This window comes from Meleagris gallopavo, chromosome 1 (assembly GCF_905368555.1).
Source record: "Meleagris gallopavo chromosome 1, MGAL_WU_HG_1.1, whole genome shotgun sequence".
NCBI classification, from domain to species: Eukaryota; Metazoa; Chordata; class Aves; order Galliformes; family Phasianidae; genus Meleagris; species Meleagris gallopavo.
In genome coordinates, this window is record NC_139404.1 from 154656681 (window position 1) to 154678940 (window position 22260).

A 22260-nucleotide genomic window follows, 5' to 3' on the forward strand; every position below is an offset into this window, starting at 1 on the left:
GGATAGATAAGTTGCAAATCAAAAGAGATTTCTAATGCTAATATTGCCCTTCACTTTTTCTAACTGCATTTGCTTGTGATAATGTCCACTTTGCCAATTGTCTAAAGACTTGAATTCCTACCTTCCTTTTTCTCTCAGCTTCTTGATGTTTACTAGCATTTAGTTTTTTAAGACAGTGTAATAATTTTGTATTGCAGTGTATTTCTTTCATATAATGAAATATCTCGTAGGTACCTCACCAGCTAAGCTTTTTGAAACAACTGCCAAATAAGTAAATGAATAAAATAACATTTCAGTACATTTTTTTTCAATATCAAATGGCTGAAAAAATACCTACAAAATAAAGAGTCTTTTATCATAGTGTGGGAATCTTATTTTCAGTGTATGGGATCCAAAAGGATATTTTTAATATCATTTTGCTTTTCCTTTGTCTTAACATCAATTTTCAGCATGTTTATAGAACTACGTTTCTGTTATTCTCGCCACTATGCCCAGTTTGCATTCAGTATTCCTTGCTGACTCTCTTTGTGTTTTGCTTCTACCCTCTACTTTTTTCAAGTGGAATATGCTGTGTAACGGGAGATGGTGAGAAAAGAGTTCTCTGGGCATATATGTTAGCACTGTGTCAGTCTGTCCTACATGCCAACAGCACAGGGGAAGCTGATAGATTTTATTAAGTTCTCTTCAGAGTTGGAAGTGTTTTCAGATATTCCTACATTTCTGTCTACGACCTCTGTAAGGTGGAATTAAGAGCACATTTACAGTACAAAAGAGATTAGTCATTTTCAGACAGGATGAGTCACTTATAATATGGCAAAAGAGCTTTGATCCTTGAGTTAATACCTCTGTGTGGTGATGTACCATGTGAACGTGCTAATTCAGACATCTCAGTATTACGCTCCACTAAATGAAATAAATAGGCCCATAATCACTGCTGAGTGTCATCCCTTTAAGTTTATTCAACTGAACAGAAATACATCTTTCTGAGCATGTTTGAGAGTCTCTGTATGCTCTAATGAATTCATATTTCCAAGTTTGTCTGTACAGAAATAAAAAGCACAAATTCTCTTATTTTTTGTGCCAGCCGCTTTCAGTGACAAGTTGGCTTCTGTAATAACTGAAAGTTGCTTGGACACTTGCTGAAGTGGTATTCTGCAGCTTATTCACTGGACCATACCTTGATGAGGAAAGGCTGAGAGAATTGGGACTCTTCAGCCCGGAGAGGAGAAGGCTTAGCAGGGATCTTAGCCATGTGTATAAATACCTGAAGGGACGGTACAGAGAGGACAGAGCCAGGCCCTTTTCAGTGATACCCAGTGCCAGGACAAGAGAAAGTGGGCACAAACAGGAACACAGGAGGCTACCCCTGAACACTAGAAAGCTCTGTCATTGCAGGTGACAGAGCACTGGCACAAGTTATCCGGAGAGGCTGTGGAGTTCCCTCCTTGGAGATCTTCAAGTGCCACCTGTGCATGGTTCTAGGCACCCTGCTCTGGGTGTCCCTGCTGGAGCAGAGTTTGGGTCAGGTGATCTCCAGAAGTTCCTTCCAACCCTAACCATTATGTGATTGTGTGATTTTGTGACTACCCTTCAAGACTTGGCAATAACTTGTGGGACCAAACACTGAATATTTTCAGTCATCCTACTGATGACCCAGTTAATATTGATGAGATTTTATCATGACTCAATGAATTAGATGATCAGTATTTTTTGGCAGTATGTGCACCGACGTTAAATCTAGTTTTTGATTAAAGGGTGAATATCGATATTGTGAAACCAGTGTCCCTCCCTAACTTAATTTTAAGAGGAAGTAGAACAAGAGAAAAATTAACTCACAAAGTATTGAGAGAAACCAGTAGAACATGAGAGAACTAATAGAATTCAAAGTGAGTTTTACTCTGTTTTGTCCAACAAAATCTCTTGGAGATATAAAACAATCTGGAGGTAATAAACAAGAAATCTAGTCAGCAGTCTGCCTCTATGGACAGTTAGATTAACTGCAGTATTAGTGATTACCCATTACAAAAAAATGCTAAAAATATATAATGCAAAAGATTGTATAGTTTTGAATTGCTCCAGAAAAATTCCTGTATGTTCTCCCACTGGGGTATTTAAGGACATGAGGTTTTTCAATGGCATAATGATTGCCATCAGGCAATTTTCTTATGTCTGTGTGGCTATTGCTGCTTGCTAGCTTTGATGGACTTTGTTTAAATAGGCAAAAAATTCATTTTTTGAAATATTAATAGAAATACTGTGGAAAAAGAGAATGAAAAAGAGTGAAAATTGAGGAAGAAAAAGAATGTCTGACAAATGAAGCTTATTTTTTAAATTGCAATGCAAACAGTGTATCTTCTTGATGTGTATTTTGCTGAGATACTAATGTCTAAAATGTTAACTTTTAAAAAGTAATGTATTTTTTTAATAATGTAAGCTTAAAGGATTTTTAAACAATTGTGCAGTAATTCTTTATGAATATGAAATTAGCTTTATAGGAAGTATGTATCTAGAATTAGAATTCCAAAGTAGTAGATCCATTACATTCCTTAGTAACTGCAAACATCCAGGTGTAAATATCTTCACTATGTTTTCACAGTCCAAGGAAAGAAACTTGCTTCCCCTAAGATATCACCTTTTAGGGAGGGGAATCATCTGCCAGAAGTTAATATCTGAAGTATAGATGTTGAAAACTTAGCAAGTCATCTTCTTTCATAGCCAGTGGAAAGAGACATTTTTAGATAGTGATAACATTACACTGTAAGGCCACACGAATCGCCCTCTGGAGATGCCTGTGTGTCTTCACTACCTACAGGCAATCTAAATGAAGAGTTTGGACTAAAAGTGCAGACCTTAGAAGGTTAATAATAAATTTGATGGTGAAGCTGTAGGTAAATTATTTTAGAAGTGTGAATTCAGAACTATGTCTGATATTGTCCATTAGATAAATCTGTGGAAGTAGTTGATAGGCTTTAAAGTGTTTGAAGAAGCACTTTATATGTTTTGAGTATAGTAATAAGAACTTTTTTGAACATTTGCATGGCATGTTGGGGAGGGACTTTTTACAAGGGCATGTAGTGACAGGACAAGGTGAAGTGACTTTAAACTGGAAGAGGGTAGATTCAGACTATATACAAGGAAAAAAATTCTTTACTGTGAGAGTGGTGAGACACTGGAACAGGTTACCCAGAGAAGTTACGAATGCATTCAAGGTCAAGCTGGATGGGTCCCTTCCTGTTGCAGGGGGTTGGAACTAGATGGTCTTCCAACCCAAACCAATCTATGATTCTATGATTCTATGTTGTGTGTCTCGCATGTCCAATTTAACAGGCAGTAAAACTACATTTTAGTGAAGGATTGAAACCTCTGATACTCATCTTGTTTCACTATGAGCTGTGGTTGTTATTGGTTTCTGGTAACTAGATGTATGCCGTGTATGTATATATCACTTTCAGTACACTTAAAAAGCTGATAAATCGTTCCATGTGATAATACTCTAAATGCTATTTAAACAAGCAAACGCATGGTATTTTTGATGTTAACTCTAATAGGATCTCTAGTTTTACTTTTATTCCAAGAGTAGTCCTCCAGTGCTGTAAACAAGGAGAAATTCAAAATTCTGCTATAGTCCCATTGTAGTTATCCTGCTCCCTGTGATTCACTAAAGCTACCATGCCACTGCCACATTCTTTTAGCACATATTCACACAACGATGCAAATAACTCTTAACTGCTTCATCTAAAAAATACACACTTCCCAAAACAAAAACATCAAACAAAAAAGTCCTTTTTTTTTTTTTTTAATGTTTAAACTTAAATCAACATTGACTAAATAAAGTTATCCAAACTGTTAAATGCTGAATTCCATCTTCTATTGCTAGTTATGCCTTTAAAAAAGTATTTAAATATCTTATTTGGCATTTGGCACAATGACTGTGTTATTTTTCAGTGCTGTATGGGAGGACTTTAATCTCAAAATGCATTATGTCCACATTAATTTTCAGCATGCTGTAATAGCAAAAGAATCAGAAATATTTATAAATACCAGTTGTGTCTGAGTTCTCCTAACTGTAGTAGTTGACCACATCTAATATTATTCATTAAATTATTCCATTAATTAATTTTTTCATAGTATTATCAGAAGGAAGATGCTGGTAATCTTCATGTCCAGTTTTATACTTTCACAAGGATGAATGTTCCACTGAAATATAAATCCTGACATTATACTGAAAGTTTTCATAATCTTTATTATTTTTCCATAGACATCAAATTTAATTGGTTTGCGTATCTATTAAAAGGAAAAGTTATAATCATTTTTGTGTAAGGCTGTACTTTACAGTCATAAAAGAAATTCACATATAGATGATCACTTCTAATATTACACATTGCCTTGCTTTTATTTTGTCATTGTTTTGAATCTCCTAATCTGTATTTACCTTCTGTGTTTCAAAAGGGAATCAAATTGGTTTTGTGGTACATTAATGTTTTATGCAATATTCCATAGAGAACATTAAATAAAAATAAAAGAAAAAGGTTGACCTCTAACACTTACACCCATTTCTTATGTCGAACTGGGAGATGTTGAAAGCCCTGTATGGTCATAACCCTTCTATCTAACTGTGACCCTTCTTAACATTAAGCAGGTGACTCGATTAAACATAAATCAGGCATAAAATGCCCTGCATGAGGCAGCACAGTGAATCAAGCAAATTATTAAATGGCAAAACTCATTCTGTGCTCTGGGCAATGTAAGCTGCCAGCACTTATACATCAAAACTTCACTCAATGTAAGATTGATTTTATTTTATTTTGTTTATTTTAATTCCCTACAGCAAGCTGTGTTAGTTGTGTAAAACGCTGTCTGCATCATTACATTCCTAAGAAATGCTTTTCTCTTTAAGCTAAGGCTGGTCGCAGTCTTGAGCAACATAATCTAAGACTAAATGTGCAGTGCTAAAGCTGCTAGAGCTAATCCTTTGTGCATTAGTACTGAAACTTAAGCTTCTGTTGATGTGTAGTTTTGTTTGTTTGTGTGTGTGCATACACGGTATCAACATTATCAAGAATAGGAGCACCAAAGGAATAGCGTTACAAAATTGAATTACCAGTGACCATTGAAGATACTTCCCAGTTTCAATAAAGTCACTGGGATTAAGTATGTAAGTCCAATCTTAAGACTAGAATGAATTTTTATGTAAGATGATACATGTCTTCTTTTCACAGTTGCTTTTTATGCTGCCTTAAAACATGTCAAAATAAGCCCCAGCAGAGAAGCCTAAAAGGAATGTCAGCTCTGTGGTTATGTAAATCGAATTGAGTGCTTTACAGCAGGTTTAAGATTTTTATAACTTAGGAGTTGTTAACAGCCAGCTGGTTTGTATCTGTTTTTTATGGTTATTCTTGTCATAGGCAGCCTCCACAATTTTTAATTATATTTTATGGTATGTGTTTTCCCTCCTATTGAATCCCACAGCCACTCTTTCCTTCAAAAGATATTTTCCACTGGGAAGAGAAGAAGCATTGCTTTGGGACTCCATCATTAGAAATACTGTTGTATAATTACTTACTGGTAACAACAGTGGATTGTGAATCTCCGTTGCAGGTCTTTAACTTGCTATGCCAGTATGGAAATCTGAAGCATTCTGTACACCCAGTTAGGAAGTTATGCCTGCAGCTCTTGGCTCAGACTGTTGTCTTCTGTTTTTAAAGAACTGATTTACAGTTTTTATTGTATTCACAGTGCAAATTTGTCTTTACTTCACAGTTCTGTTTTGAATACAGGCTTTGTGCTTTGCAGATTTGATTGCACTCCATGTCCTGAATCACCACTCATTTTGTAACATACGTTCTCAAAAATGTTGTATTTTAATAACAGTGATAGTGGACAAAATTAATCTTTTAAATGTTATAGCAGTGTCATTTCTAGATTATAGTCTGATTCCCACCTGGAGCAGAAATAATTCTAAAAACACAGAAGAGCACATTTCTTTCTCTGGAAATAAAAATACCGTGCCTGACAGCCTGAAAAAACCAATGTCTTGGCTTTTGTTATACTTTGAAATATTTATTTAGATATAACTATGAAGACATTACTGGAAACGGTGTTCTTGACTGTTTTACTGTGTTTTCTTAGTTTACCTTGTGAGTAAAAGGAAACAGACCACTATCTAACTGTCCTTAATGGTAGATCCTGCTATCGAAATGCCTCCTCTCCTGCAGATGTAATGATGTAAGAGCTAGAGTCTTAAATAATTAATCATGTTAGAAAGCTGTTTGTAAGGTAGTTTAAAGACTGTTAAGCTTGACAACTGTAAGAGAGCAGGAAAAATACTATAGGACTTTTTTTAGGCACACTTAGAGAAAATTAGTGCTTGTTTTTAGCTACAGTCTAAAACAGTTGCAGTCAATCTCACATGAAAATCGTGTTTTGAAAGTGTAAAGCAAATAATACATGCTTTTGTGTTGTATTCCAAGAATTGATTTGCGTAATCTAGTTTCATAATTTTAACAGACTGAAATCAATAGAAATATTATCATCATACCTAATATATTCAGACATTATGACTCTATAGATCTTCTTGTGTTGCACAATATTATATTTAAATTTGAATGCTAAGTGTTTGTCCTGACCCACTTACACTGTAATGCATAATACCAACAGCTTCCTAACTACAAATTCAAATATCTCTGTCTCCTGCGTTGTATTTCTGTTAATTTGCAGAGCTACACAGAAGCATTCCTCCATGTCAGTAAATATAAATACACTAGTTACACACTTACTAGAATTGATTGGTTTTTTTACATCCTTCTTTTTTAATGCAAATCGGTAGAAAATTCAAATGTTCTAAAGCCCTCCTTCAAAACTGTGAAGTTTGAATATTGGTAAAAATGCACTCTTTTTACCAGTCTAGATATTGGACATTTTTTCATCTTATTCTTGATGCAGGTTGTTCAAATCCACATCCAGCCTTGACTAAAACTCCTCCAGGGAGGGGGTACCCACAACTTCTTTGGGCAACTCGTTCAATAATTATAGAATAATAGAATCATAGAATGGTTTGGGTTGGAAGAGACCTTTAAGAAAATCTAGTTCCAACCCTCCTGCTATAGGCAGGGACACCTTAATCACATTGTTCCTCTTTTCAGAACATTTTTAAAATGTCTGATGTCTTTTTTTGTACTATTAAATTAGAAGTACACAAGTTGCCCTGAAAGTAATGCATCCTATTTATTTCCATGGAAACTACAACAGTTACAAAGAGCATAACATCGCTTGATAGAACAAATTCTCAGCTACAAAACACTATTTTTTTAACACAGTCAACCACCATTAGCTATACATTTTTTATCAGTCATGAACAAGAGCCTGTATGCTGTGCTTGTAAACATCTGTACCGGCTGAGGTAACTCACTATTTCAGGCAGCTGTGATGGCATCATTGCTAGGAAAATTCTGCCTGTACAGTCCACCTTCCTGAACAGATGCAAGTCAGAAGACTCCAAATCTGGACTATACAGTAAGTGCTGTAGGTTAGTCAGCCAAGATTGGCAATGTATTCCAGTCTTCAAATTAGTATGGGACCCGATATTGTGTTGCAGGAGAAAGGCTATCACCTTTGATGGCCTGACTCTAGAAGTCTAAGTCATGATGTAGCAATCAGAGTTGATGGTTTGTCCAGGTTCCAGAATCATCTCTTTCCTATCCCCAAACACAGTACACATTACTGTACATACTGAGGGCTGTGTCTTGAACTTTTTCTTTGATGGAGAATTCATATGTCACCACTCCATGGACTGCTGCTTTAACACCAGCATGTAGTGGTAATGGCTCATCTTGTAACCGGTAATGATGCAATTCAGGAAGCTGGCACCTTCAGCCTTGTTTTGGATCAATAGGTTCTGACAGACGTGTGATATTCTTTCTGTTCCTGTGTGGGCATGTGTGGGACCCACCTGGCACAAACTTTTGATATTCTAATGTTGCCAACATCATTTCCAACACATTGAAGCCAATATTTAGCTCATTACACAGTTCCCTTGTCATAATCCATTGATTTGTGTGGATAAGCTGATCGAGAGTCTCTTCATTTCACAGTGAGAGAACTGTGCATAACCATTCAGAGCATTGCTTGTCTTTCATGTCATGGTCACAACCATAGAAATGTACCACTCACCACCTCACTGTGCTCACATCCACTGTTTGGACTCCAGAAACATTTAGCAAGTGTCGATGAATGTCAGTGGGTACAGTTTTTCTGCATGGAGGAATACAATACTTTTCCTTCATGCACACTTCTGTGTCAAGCACCGTTTTGTCAGATTGCCCCTCTGCTGCCATCTGTCATGTGGCAAGAAGATGCGACAGAATACTGGTGGGATGGTTCAACCTCTACTAACATATGACCAACATCCACCTCTGACATCATCAGCCAACATCATAAAGTAGGAGGCATTCTCCTACTTTTTGGAGCAGCATTTATATGTTTTTTAATTCTTATTATCCTGTTTTTTGTAATATGACCCAAAGATAAGGTCAAATCATTATATGCTCTCTTGATAGCATTGTCAGTGACTTAGAAAGAACACATTCCACATTTAACTAGCTCTGGTACCAACAGAAGTTTAGGGTTTATTTATTTTAATAACCCTCTAAGCATCTGTCATTTTTTTGACAAATAATCATAAAGTGAGAAAAAATTGCTAGAAATTTCACCTTTAGAATTTTAATTAACTTGAATTTGATTTGAAATGAATTTCAAGTTACTAAGAAATCTTGTATCTTTTAAATTGATTGTTTTATAAGGAAAAAATGGCAGGTAAGCTAATAACAATCTAAAACCTTTACTTTTGAATTTTTGTCAGCAACGTCAGGGCTGAAAAATTGTGCAGTTTTGTGGTGAATTTGGAAGCAGTGCTTCTTTGTCACTGTTCCTTTGTGCAATGTGTACTTCACTCTGAACTTGTGTTCTCCCTTAAACAAGTTCGATATGCATTTTCTGGACTTTGTTTGACTTTACAGGTTTTGAAGCAGGGCTGATAACAATATTAGTATATTCTTGGCACTTTTCCCTTTATCGCTTTGTGCAAATCTTAGCTGATTTATTTTAGGAAACCTTGTGTAAGCCATCCAATACCTTCTGGTAAAATTAGAATTAAAATTCAGGAATCTCTAATTTTTTCTTCTGTCTTTAGTTGGAACAACCACATTCTTATTTAAAGAGAGGATCTGCTTTAAAACCTGCTCAGATATTATTCAGGTATTTTATTTCAGTGTAACCTTTCAGATTCTTCTTGGTACTAAATAGGGATTTCTTTGGTTTATATGGATAAGCTGAGGTCGGTCTTGTGGGTGTGGGGGCAATGATCTGCTTGTATTTAATTTACAACTAACTGAAGATAAATCATACGAAAATGGCAGTCAGGAGAATCGGACAAGCCATCAGCTGTCCAACCAAGTGACTGACCTAGGGGCATCTCTAAAACTGCCAAAATAACTGTTTATGAAATCTGTCAAAAAGCCCAATCCTACTGCTAGCAAAAATATCTTCCGTAATTTTGCATCTGGGTCTTTCATAAGAATTCACAGGATGTAAAAAAGAAAGTAAATAAACTGTGAAATGTTTTGAGCAATTGGCATTCTACAGCTATTATTATTTCTGTTAACACTTGTGTGAAACACTCAATGCTAATGAAGACCAATTTGGAGGGAGAGAGCACAGAGGTAGGAGCTTTCATTGAACTGAAGTTCAATTTTATTTTGACAGTTTGCTAAAAAGGTAAGATATTCAGGTGAGCTGATGCAACAGCTGGATTAAAGAAATGAAAATTTCTCCTATTAATAAAGTTAATATTTCTGATAGTTTGAAGAACAAATGTTGATATAATCAATACAACAACAGCTCATTTAAGAGGATGGAAATATTAAACCATTCAGTATTCCAGTATATCATCACCATCAGAGACAGTTTCTTTGGTGCTCTGAAATCATTTTGTAACTCATTCTGTATTTCATACACTTACATGTGAGGAATATCAATCATTTATACCTAAAAGTAACAGTTTCCAAAAAAAGTATAAGATAGCACTAAATATCACTAAGGATTTCCTGAAGTGCAAGCTTTCTTATGACAAACACACGAGAACAGAAAAAAGCTACTTGTAAATATTGTCCTTCAAAAACTTGGTGATAGAGACAGTATTATATTGCCACTTTTGAAATGTATTTTGTATGGTTGAGAAGGGCAAAATGTCAACAGCAAAGAGAGAAAAGAGCAAAGAAAAATTTATGTACACTTTTCAGATTTGATCATGATACTACATGCTGCATACATAAATGTCTACAATAGATAATATGTCATCTTTATTAAATATTGTTGCTGGAAGGACAGAATCATGCTGATTCATCTGCTTTTATTGTGTGAAACCTCTCTACATAGCACCCACTGGTTAACATACAGCCTAAATAAAACGTGGCTTTTTTGTGGCCTGTTATTGCCACTGAAAGTCTGTTTTGATAGTTGGAGCAAATGCTCCTTTTCAAGCTTGGCAAAGAAATCTAACATACGATAAATATGCCCAATTAAAGACCAGAATAGACTGAAAGTAGTAGCTAGAAGTGGACATTTCTCTAATCACTGGCCAAAAAAATAATATATATCTTCTTAGTTTTGTGCATGCCGTATCAGAAAATTAATTTTAGCAATATGTCTTTATCCTTTAAAAAAGTAATTCCTTTGCTTCCAAAACTGAGCATGTTTTTTAACATGCTTAACTGCCAATTAAGAATTCAGTTGTAAAGAAACTTGGAAATTCATCATAGGGAATTATCACAAACTCAGTCATTTTCCCTCATTTTCTCTTAAACTTATGCCTACCAAAAAATGGACTGTTGTGTACTTTAGCAGTCCTCTTGGTATATTTATATTTTACAGCTAATACGTTCTTCAGGCCACTTTAGGAAGTGGCTATCAAGGCATTTGGGTTGCGTGGTTAGAAATTCTCTAAAATACAAGCAACACAGTATGCTTGCCATCTTACCTATCTGTGTTATTTCCAAAGTGGTTTTAAATAAGCATCAAAAAATTAGAATGTGCATGGTCAGATTTATAATACAGTGTAATAATAATGTTCCTGTCCTATTTTCCAGGTGTTCCTTAGAGAAAATTTTCTGATTAGAGTTTTGAGAACTAGTCTATAAAATCCCCCCCAAATAAACATACACTAACAGGAGCAGACTCTGTATGTTTTTATTTAAGAAGATAAAGACATGCTCTCCATCAGGGTGTTGATACTTTAATTGTTAAATATTGATATTGTATCTTACTGTTGGCTGAAGTTAGATTGCTTGTGCCTGGGAAAAATAAAATAATTTAAAAAAAGTGAGTTATTATCTAGATACTGATTAAATTTTTGTCAATTATTTTTATTACTCACTTTGTGCTAAGTTTGCAGTCCATTTTGCCAATCTCACTGTCAGAGAATTGTAAAACATAGAATTTAGAAACGATAAGAAGGTCATAACCTAGAGTAATGAGAAATTATAGAACACATATCCCATCCCTCTCTTCTGCAAATGCTGACAAGATGGAGAAATTTCCAGTAACAGATAGATTTGGGGAAAACCCTAATATATTGACAGCCTGTTCATTAATGCCTGAAGAAAAGATTAATTAAATTAACTGCTGTGAATTACAATATAGTTCTACCTACAAAGTGAGGAATATGTGGAATACCCTTATCATATTTTGACTATTGATTAACGCCACTGATTTAAGAGGAGCATGGTAGCATAAAATTTCGTATTTTACAAAGTACAGCTAGTGATATACATACAATTTCTCATTCACACATAATATGATGAAGATTTCTTGGGCCAAAGATGATCTTGCATAAGATCTTAAGTTGCATACTTGCATCTTGTTAAGCTGTGTATTTGTTGAGTCTTGAATATTAGTCCATACTGAGGTAGAAAATTGTGCTGTTCAGCTCTTGATTTCAAAGATTATGCCTTTTGGGAGCACATACAATCAATTATATAAATCTAAGTTTGCTAAAGGCTGCAGTTTTTCTTAGTATTGCATCAATTCCATCAATATAGTACATATTGTAGAGAAGTTAGCACGTTTGTTTCTGTATCTTAACCAAATACACTGATTATGTGTGCATAATAAATAGCATATTTTCCCCTTTAACACCATAAGGGGCTTCAAATGCTTGCTTTTTGAATATGAGATAATTCTGAGTTATAAAATGAATTTTTTCAAAGACGTCACACCATGAATCGTAATCATTTGCTGCAAAGTCATAACGTGGTCATGGTTTCACTTTTTGAAGATACACGTGCACCATCCTACTGTCATGGCATGAAAAGAGATATGTGTGCTTCCAAATGTCCAAAGTCTGTGATTTGACTAGTGTTTTGGTCTGCACTGAAGATGCAAAAAGAAGAGTGCACACCCCAGAGATAGGTGCGAGTCTGTGAAATTTAGTGTTCTGTTACCTCGTGCAACAAGTAGAGCATAGAAGTGAGAGAGGGCTGTCTGTAAGAATTTACTGCCTTTTAATCTGAAAGCAAGACTACACAGCATTCCCTGTAAGTCATTATCACTGCTACTTTGTACAGTATCACAGTTCTGCATCACAGTACAATAGTCTGCTATCAGTGTTCTGTAATAGTACATTTAGCCCTATGCCTTGCCTCTGGCGCAGCATAATGTATAATGGATCTGACAAAACTTAAAAAAAAAAGAAAGAAAGAAAGAAAGAAAAAGAATAAAAAAGAAACAGCCCCATAGCCACCATGCAGATCTTGAAGGTGATAGAGGAGATAGGACTGCCCCGATCCTTGCAGGTGAATTCTTTATGTTTTGAAACATGAAAATTCTCTCTCCCAACTTTGTGCGCTGAAACAGTGACAGATAGGCCTTGAAATAACTAGCAGATTTCTGGAATCTTTTCCTGTATTGACTTCCGACACTATAATGGTTTTTATACTTGCAAATATGTATACAAACAGCAATCAATAGAATGTTACAGAATTTGTCAGTATATATTGTAATACAAAGAGTTGTTTTGATGTTTTTGGGAGGGAGGGGGAATATGCTAATTTAAATCTAAGCTTGACAAGATAGAGTGAGCAATGTTCTTCAAAAATATTTAAACTTTGGGTATTTTTTCATATAGCATATTTTTACACTGCTAATAAATAATCCTGTATAAACTTTCTTGAAAATATGTTCAAAAAGTAGTGAATAAAATATAGTGAATAGTGAAATAAGATATATCTCATGCAAAAGATCAGGTGTTTGTACAACAATTAGTCTGTAGGAATGAATTTGGCAGTTCTGCTTGGAAGGTTGAGCTCTGAAGTTGTAGGGAGACTTCCATTGGGCTATCGGGCTTCTCTCACAGTGTTCAGATATTAGTTTAATCAAAGAACTGTGTGCCATTACCCCAGGATCTGCGTCAAGCTGTGGATTAGGTTTATAAAAAAAAACTACAAAAGCTCCTGCTGGTTGAAAGATTATGAGTACTTAGCTACATTACTGCTGTTACAGGCATGAACACGTCCTTTCGGTATTTTTGGATTGTAGCAGTGTTGCAATTAATTAATTGTGTCCATCTAGTTATAAATTAGGCTGAAGACCAAGGCTTTATTAAATTCTACTGATTTTCTTATTCTATTTTTGACCTTATTATGAAATGCGTTTCTCTAAACAAGACTCAAAGAATGTGTCAATAAAAGACATTGCAGTTAGTCAAATCTAAGAATGCTAATCAGGGAAATTCATGGAACACCAATAACTATCAGTAACTGTCATTATGTTAAACCTTTTAATTTCTTGTAACAGAGGGAACAGAGTTGTGAGAAAATGAGATAATACACACAAAAAGAATAAAGGAACTTCTGTTTGCAAAAGGTGCAGGGAAGTTGTTCCCATAATAAGTCATTCTATTAAACAAGAGCCATTATTACACTCTAGGAATGCAAATGTAAAACAGAATGTCTATTAGGGACTGGGCATCATTGTTAGCATAATATATTGTTAGTATGTATATTTTTCTTTCACACATACCTCATTTTTTATGTTTTTGGATTGCATACTATTCCATTAAAGAGATTGTGGATCAAGATTTGACACGTAAGTAAAAGTATTTAAAAGTATTTTTTATACTGTTCAAAGCTGACCTCTGCTTTTAAAAAGGCTTGATCTGTACTTTTTCATCTGTTTAGAAGCATACATTTTTGGTTAAGAAATTGAAGACAATCTCTTTGTCTTTTCCTAAGCTAGGGAGGTTGAGATAAAAAAGAATGCCTGCTTTAAAAGTCACACATGGCTGTAATTTAAGATTTTTTTTTTACCTCATTGTCCATAACAGTTGAAAGAAACCTTCAATGAAAGTTTATTAACTAGGCCAATGCCTGAGGCAATAAAGGTTCATTTATTACCAGTTTCTTGGCTGTTTTTCTTCTTCTATTTTTCGGTTAAACTCATAGCGTAAGATAATACTTCACAAAATTAAACCTTTGACCTTCTGTGGAGTTAAGTCGCCTTTGATTAGATAAAGTAACAATTTATGGTCCAGCGTGAGGTTGCACATGAAATGAATAATGCAATAGGCTGAATGAGAACTAAGAATCTATTGCTTTTGAAAAGATGACTGTTTTTTAAGAAAGAATGTTCCCTCTTAATTGTACTGTTGTGAAGCTGTATGCATTCCAGTATTATTTTAAACTGTTGCTGAAAAATATAGTATAGCAAGGCATTTATGCAGAGTGCATTGTTTATTCTGCCATGATTGCATCAAACCAATCAGTCACAGATTTGTCATGTTATTTGAAATACAGGTTAAGATTATACTTTTTACTCCTCATTATAAAGAAATAAATTCACAATAAAGAATATCTTCATGGGATATGTATCCATCAGTCCCATAGGTGGTAGCTATCAGTGATAAAATCATTACATTTGCTTTTTTTTTTTTTTTTTTCATTTCTGAACCTGCCAATAGTTCTCTGAAATGAAATCTCAGTGTTTTCTTTGCTTTTGGCAAAACAGATCAAAAGGACTCTGCTTCTTTCTAGGTCCATGGTTTTTTCCTGCAACTGTGTTATTCATTGCAGGGATGCATTATATGTAAAAAGTTCTTCAGATTTGGAAGTTCCTGTGGAAATTTAGCTCTTTTGCTTGTTTATTTTAAATGCAATACTCAGGCGAAAGAAAAAAAAAAATCATATTGCAATTTAAGAGTAGTTACAGGAAAAAGGTCTGATTAGTTCTGATGAACAACAGATGGTTTGAGACTCACAAACACCGGTTTTGTACCAGTGCAAGATTGGCAACTTCATTTTAGTTCACCATTTTAGTTTCACCAGTCTAACTTGCATCACATGGTTGAATTTTTCTAAGTATTTCTTCTTTAAAAATATTTGAAGTGCAATTAGTTATTCCACCCTTATTTATTTACATTATTCTTTTACTAATATCCATTTTAAGAATATTCAGAAATAATCTGTATGAGCAGCTTATGCTGAACCATCAAGCTGAGCAGGAAGATAAAGCTAGAAAGGCCAGACATGGATTTTGTGGTCATCCCAAAATAAAAGGGAACGACTATTTTGGGGTATGCAAGTACTGTTGTATAGAATCAGTCCAGGAGAATTAAGAAAAATAAATCTTCTGAATGACTGCTAGATACCAGTTCTTTAGACATAAAGGACTCTATTAATGAAATTGGTATATTTTAGCAGAACATTATAGTACGGTGTGAAGTTCCCCATTCGACAATCTATGTAATCAGACCTTTGTTCTCCTGCAGATTGCTTTCCCATTCTTGTTTTATGTATCACACTATAAAACACCCATTGGATCAGAGACTGAGGTTGGATCCTATTTCATTTGAAATAACTTGGTGGCAGTGTAGTAAGCTACCAGAAACTTATGTCTGAATCGCAGAAACCCATGAAACCATTGCAACAATCTGCAGTGATCAGCGTCAAGTCTTTGGGAGTAACGTTGCATCTCAAGAAGAGTGTTTCAGATTATAGTAAGATTTTTGTCCAAGCAAGAACTTCAGTACAAAATCTGGAATTAAGTCAAGAAAATACATAAATTATTTTCATGTCTGTGCCACTGAAATAAACTGTAAGAAGAAAGATTGAGCATTAATGAGAAATAATGAAAGGATTTCTTTGAGAATTTAGATGCAGTTTGGATCTCCTCTCATGCAGCGAATTAAATGTTTATGTTGAATGAACTTCCCAGCAAATAAATTAAATTAAATGTAACACATTGCTGACTGTCATTTTTTTGATTTTCTATCTGTTGTATGATGAAAAGATGAGGAATCATGAAAATAGTATCAATGTCCTAAAGAAAGTGGTTGTGAAAATACATACATTTATTATTGGATTTTTTTTTATGTACCCATAAGCATAATGTATATGTAATATACATAAATATGTATATGTAGAGAAAAGAAGAACTTATATTGAGGAAGTTAATAATTACTAGGAATGATTATTAGGAATGCCAGTCAGTTACTGAAATATTTTTGTAGTTTGTCTGCAGACCAGGTTTAGGAATAAAATTCAAACTGTGGATGTTGAAACATATTTGATCCTGAGAAGTATGCTCATACTTTATTTTATATTTTTCTTTCACAAATAAGATGTGGTGTAAAATCATCATGCCATAAAAATCGTAAGTTATAAAAGCAGTCTCTAAAGGCAGGGAATAGTATTTGCTGGAAATTGTGTGTCTCCAACAGTACCTTGTACACTTTTTGAAAATCTGCCATTATATAGGACAGCTTTCTTGGGCATTTTGCTTTTAAAACACTTCATTTTTTTTATCCTGAAGATGTTACGTGTTTTGTCCTTGTGTTTCATTCACTCATTTTTCAGCATTATAGACCATGCATACTGGGCATACTTCTGGTCTCATTCTCACCCACAAAATTCTGTCTTCACTAGAGTTGCATGGGTGTAAATTAAACCAGAACTTGGCAGGGAATGCTTATGATTATATTTGGCAGAGGCAGCAGGCTGCAACTTTATTAACATAATTAACAAACACACCCAACAGGCCAAAGTAATCTAGTGACAGAAGAGGAAGGTCTTTGTAGAAAAGGATCATTCACACTTTTGGTGTTCTGCTTCTTGTTCTTGAGTTCCTACTAAGGCTTGGAGAGCTTTCAATTGAGTTGTAATTCAAATTCATGTGGTTCCTACAAGATACCTTGAGCAGACTTTTGCTGATGAGTTTATACGAACTGTCAGCAGTACTGAGATTACTTCAAAACCACGATGTTGAATTGAACTTTACTTTCTGATGTTTTGCATTTTGAATTAAATTGTTGGACAAGATTAATTGCATGCAGTAAGAGATTTAAATGAATAGCTTTATAAAGCATTAAAGTTCTAAGTATGTCACATGGGAAAAAAGCTGTAAGGTTTAAATGAATAAATGTATTTAATGCATAAAATGCCTAAGCTAATTTTTTAATTCCTTTACTAACATCTTTTATTGAAAAAAACATACTTTATTCATCCATCTTAGTTATACTGCTGTGGTTGTGGTAATTTAATATTCTTGCTCTTTGCTAATCTTCTGGTTCAACAGAAGTAAACAATAGGTTTCATAAATTAAAAATACGCTCTTCAGAACATGCTTTTAAAGATAAAAAACAAGGCTGTAAACATTTATGACTGAAACAAACTAGATTGTTCAAATACTGCCATGATGTATCATGTATATCAATATGGCACTGATATCAGTTAGAATGCAAACAAGGTTTTAAATGATGTGCCCCTTCATTTCAGCTGGAGAATCCGCTTTACACCATCTGCCTATCAGATGGTTAGGAACCAGGACTGCGTATTAATGCCACATGTTCGATTTTCTTTCCTCTTGTAATGGTTAGATTCATATTGCTAATAGCTGTGCATGAGCACTGTCGATGAAAGTTGTGTGTCTATGGAGTGATGAGATATTTATAAAGCTGCCTGTCTCACTGCATAATCAGCAGGAAGAATGCCAGACATAAACAACTTATCAATTTCAGAATATTAATGACAGCCAGCACTGACTTTACTCCATTGAATATCTTGGCCTGGACACTTTTTAACTGTCCAGATAAATTTTTGTAAAGAATAAAAAGTAACTAAGTGGCTGTTCAGTGTGATTCTTATTTTGTGTTCCATTTCAGTTGCCTTTATAGATGACTTATCTCATACTGATGATAAAATTTCTGTAACAAAAAACACATACCTTGGAAGTTCTGTGGCTACTTGCTGTAAGAGAAAAGTGATACTAATTAATGTTTAGGTGAAAGGGCTTTTTCAAACAACCAGACTTTAAGAAAGAATTGCAAGTATTTACCCAAGCACACATGAACTTTAAAGTCTATAATTTTAAAATATACATACGGATAAATACAGATTTTACATAGCATCTTATTAATCTCTTCTATTTATTTTATATGCAACGGCCTCTTTTGGTGACATAGGTAGGGCAATGTGCTAGCAAGAAATTTTTGCTCTGTCTCATTCTACAGTGCACCTTTGACTGTAATGCCAGGGGCTCTGGTGACTGGCTTGGACCTTCCTTGCCATTTGCTTTGCTGTATTATGGCAGTGGAATGATAGCAAAAAATTATCAGTAAGGCAAAACTGTTGTAGGGTAGAATTGCCATGATTAAGCTACATTTGTTTGGATTATTCCATACTCACTCCCTTTCCCATCCCCATTTCTGCTTGTATGAGAGACGCATTTCAGATTCTTACAGTTTAAATTAATTGCTGTTTAGCAAAGCAACCATTTCAATTATTTATGCAGCTATATGAGAGTAGGAATAAAATTAGAAGTTTAGTTTCTGCTTTTTTTTAAATTATCATTTATTATTGCAACCACTGTTTTGAAAAACAGTGTTTTGTATTACAGATCTAAGCTGTGTTTTATTTTCCTAGTCCACATCCAAAGGCTATGGTTTCCTCTACAGAGAAATACTATGGCCTACTTCAGAAGAAAGCATAAATGCATACATTTTTGCAAATTTTATAGCATAAGAGAGCGTGTATTTTAGCAGTTCTGCAGAGGGAAAAATAATATTTCCCAGTGAAAAACTATTCTTCCAGATGAGCTCACAAGTCCAATGGATTATCTGTTTAATATAATGTTTATACTAATACTTGGAATTACTTAAAAATTGGTCTCAAAGTGCAGTCATAACCAAAAGTTTGAGGCCTGCTTTTGTAATTATTGATTGTATATATTGGTATTTGAATATTCTCTACAGGTTTATTCTTTAAATATGCTAGTTTTAGCTTGTGAGTGGTGTATATAGAAAAAAAGGAAGTATAGGATATTGTATTGTTTAATGAACACAGGATGCAAACCCAGGTTCAGAGGTGCACTATCCCTTTCTTGGTGGCCTAATTTAAGGTCTGTAACCAAATTTGTATAATGTATAACTTCATATCCTTCCTCTGAGATAAAAATATCATTGGAAGTAATCCATGTCATTGTCAATATCTTCGTAAAGATCAGAACACGCACATTTTGTAATGGAAGCAGAAACTAAAATAAAATGAAACCCTCAAGTTTATCCACCTTCTGATTTTTTATTACTACTATTTATTATTTTTTGTTTTACTTCAGTACTTGTCCCTGAAATAGCAGTTTTCTAAATAATATTGATCTGACTGTGCGGAATGTAATTATCACATACTTGGTAATTCTTACTGCACTTGAAGGTGTTGGAAGTCTGTTCATGAGACTGGAGTTGTTTGCTAATGCTTATGCAGTCATGCAGAGAAATTAGGGAAAGCGACCTTGAGTTAAGACATCATATATTAAAAGGTACTGTTTATGCCACCTCATTGTTTTCTCCATGATGGCGGAGATTCTCTCAAGGTCTGTTCACCTTCTGCTTTCTCCCCATTGGGTGTCCTTCTTTCTCTCCCCATTGCTAGCTGAAAACATGGCAATAGTGAACTCATCTTTCATTTAAGAAGGCAAAAGAGACAACAGGAAGATCTGGGTGGCAATAATGATAGAAATATTTACCTCATCAACCTGGGATTATTTGCTTATTGGGTCCTTCTGTCTAAAGTGCACTCTTCCTATGCTGAGCAGAAGCCTAGGCCCAGAGTTAAGTAATGGAATTAATTTCTCTTGAAATATGTAACACACTTCACACCTCTCAGGCTAGCTGAAAAACAGAGACGCAGACACCTTTAAACTAATTAATGTGAGATTTTTGAAGCTGTCTCTCCTGTCAGGGCAAGAATCTTGGTTCAAAATGTCTGAGGGTCTGCTACTCATGTGACATCACAGGTTTTAGGTGTAGGTTGGTAGTTTTACTGCATGAAACTTATGTAGTGGAGTGCCTTCTCTTTAATATCTTACATTTAATTTTCTTTAATTTTCATCTCTACTTCCTTGCTTAATCATGCAGGATAAGCAGAAAGTAGAGATCTTTTTCTGCATAGCTCTTGTGAAGTTTTGACACTGACTACTCTCCATCATCACCCAGGCTCAGGCAAAGCGATGGGAGTGAGAAGCAGCACTGACTGGAGACAGCAGACAAATTATTCTGCCTCAAGGAAGAAAGCAAAAAAATTACAACATTGCATAAAAACTGTAGCTTGTTTTTAGTTTTGAAGGCATTACTGGAAATTTTCTGTTAACTGCTTTAGACAGAGAAGACTTTTCTCATTTTTGCAAAACGTTCTTGTGTATGGGTGGATGGCAGAAATGTGGTTTGGTAGGAAAAGCACTTGAAGTACCTGATGGTGGCTTTAGGTTTGGGATTAAATGGGTTTAAGAGATTGCATTCTTGTTGATAAATGACATAATGCCTTGAAGTTTTTGGAAAGCAAAGTCCAACCAGGTTCTGCTTAACTAACCTTTCTTCTAAAAATGCTTCTTGTGAGGGCCCACATCTTCTAGATGTTATGTGGGAAATAGGAAATAAATGCCTATATTTTTTCATCTATTATTCATAAATATGAGTTATAGACTTGTGCTTTCTTTTTCTTTTCTTTCTATTTAACATGGTAAAAACACTTTGCATCTAAAAGGTTTTTTTTCTAGGTACAGTTTCGTGGATGTTCATCTCTTCTTTATCAGACATTTTTAGACCATTTACAAACAAAATTTCATTTCTGAGAGCATATATTTATAGATACAGTTAGTTTTGACTGTATTCTAACTGCAGTTTCTGAACACCAAGTAAAGATTCAGGTGGATGCAGTGTGTTTAGAAGTAAATATCTAAATAGGATGTGTAGCATTTGATTTGAAAAAAATTGATAACCTTCAAATGAAACGAGTGGAATTGTGAACACTCCGCAGTATAATTTGTTTGCTGTATAGGCAGCATGAAGGAAAAGTAGCGGTCTTAATCCCTACAATAATGAAGAACCATAGAATAATGTGTATTAAATGTTATTCATACTTCTTTGCAGGCTTGACAGCAGCAGCTGCAGCAGCAGCAGCTGCCACCAATGCTGCCATAGCAGAAGCAATGAAAGTGAAAAAAATTAAATTGGAAGCTATGTCCAACTACCATGCAAATAATAACCAGCATGGAGCAGACTCTGAAAATGGAGATCTGAATTCAAGTGTTGGTAAGTCTCAGATACAGCATTATTATTTATACATAACACTCAAGAATTTTATTAAAATGGTGATCCTCCTGGCCTTCCTTCTGAAATCTTTGATTTGGTGTAAGGTGTTGCATATTAGTTTTCCTTTTTTTTTGTTTTGTTTTGTTTTGTTTTGTGTATGACCTTTACACCCGCGTTCAGCATTGTTGTTACTCTTACAAAAACATTCTTTCCTTTATAGGTTACTTTTGCAGACTTCAGTTAATATTTTCCATGAAGGAAAGTGGTTTGATTGCTTAGAGTTCATTTGTCAAAGTACAGGTGGGGTGACAGATGATGGTGTCAAAATGAAATTTAACAATGTCTCCTGCTCAGTGTGCTGGGTATCGACTTTAGGTAATTCAGAACACAAGCTTGGAAGGAAAATATTTCATACTTTCATGTGCCCTGTGACAAAAGGAAAACATACATACACAATAAATTATTGCCATGCTCTGCAGTTCCTATCATATTTTATTTTAATAATCACATTCTTAAAATGTAGTTAACAGGTTTTTCCATTTCTTAAGCAGCCATCAGCAACTCATGTTCTTTCTCAAAAAGAATTGTTTCAGTATTCTTTATTCATTTGTTTGGACGATTTGTTTTGCTAA

The 22260-nt window shown here is 34.7% G+C and overlaps 1 protein-coding gene across 6 annotated transcripts in view; it reads left to right on the plus strand.

The window, feature by feature from the left end:
• DACH1 (dachshund family transcription factor 1) overlaps window positions 1–22260 on the plus strand; it is a 361366-nt gene that overhangs the window by 170087 nt on the left and 169019 nt on the right. For all 6 annotated transcript variants that reach the window (XM_085215752.1, XM_085215750.1, XM_085215751.1 and 3 more), the window contains exon 3: window positions 21467–21628. In XM_085215752.1, coding sequence (XP_085071878.1) covers window positions 21467–21628 — 162 coding nt within the window. The remainder of the gene's footprint in view (window positions 1–21466; window positions 21629–22260) is intronic.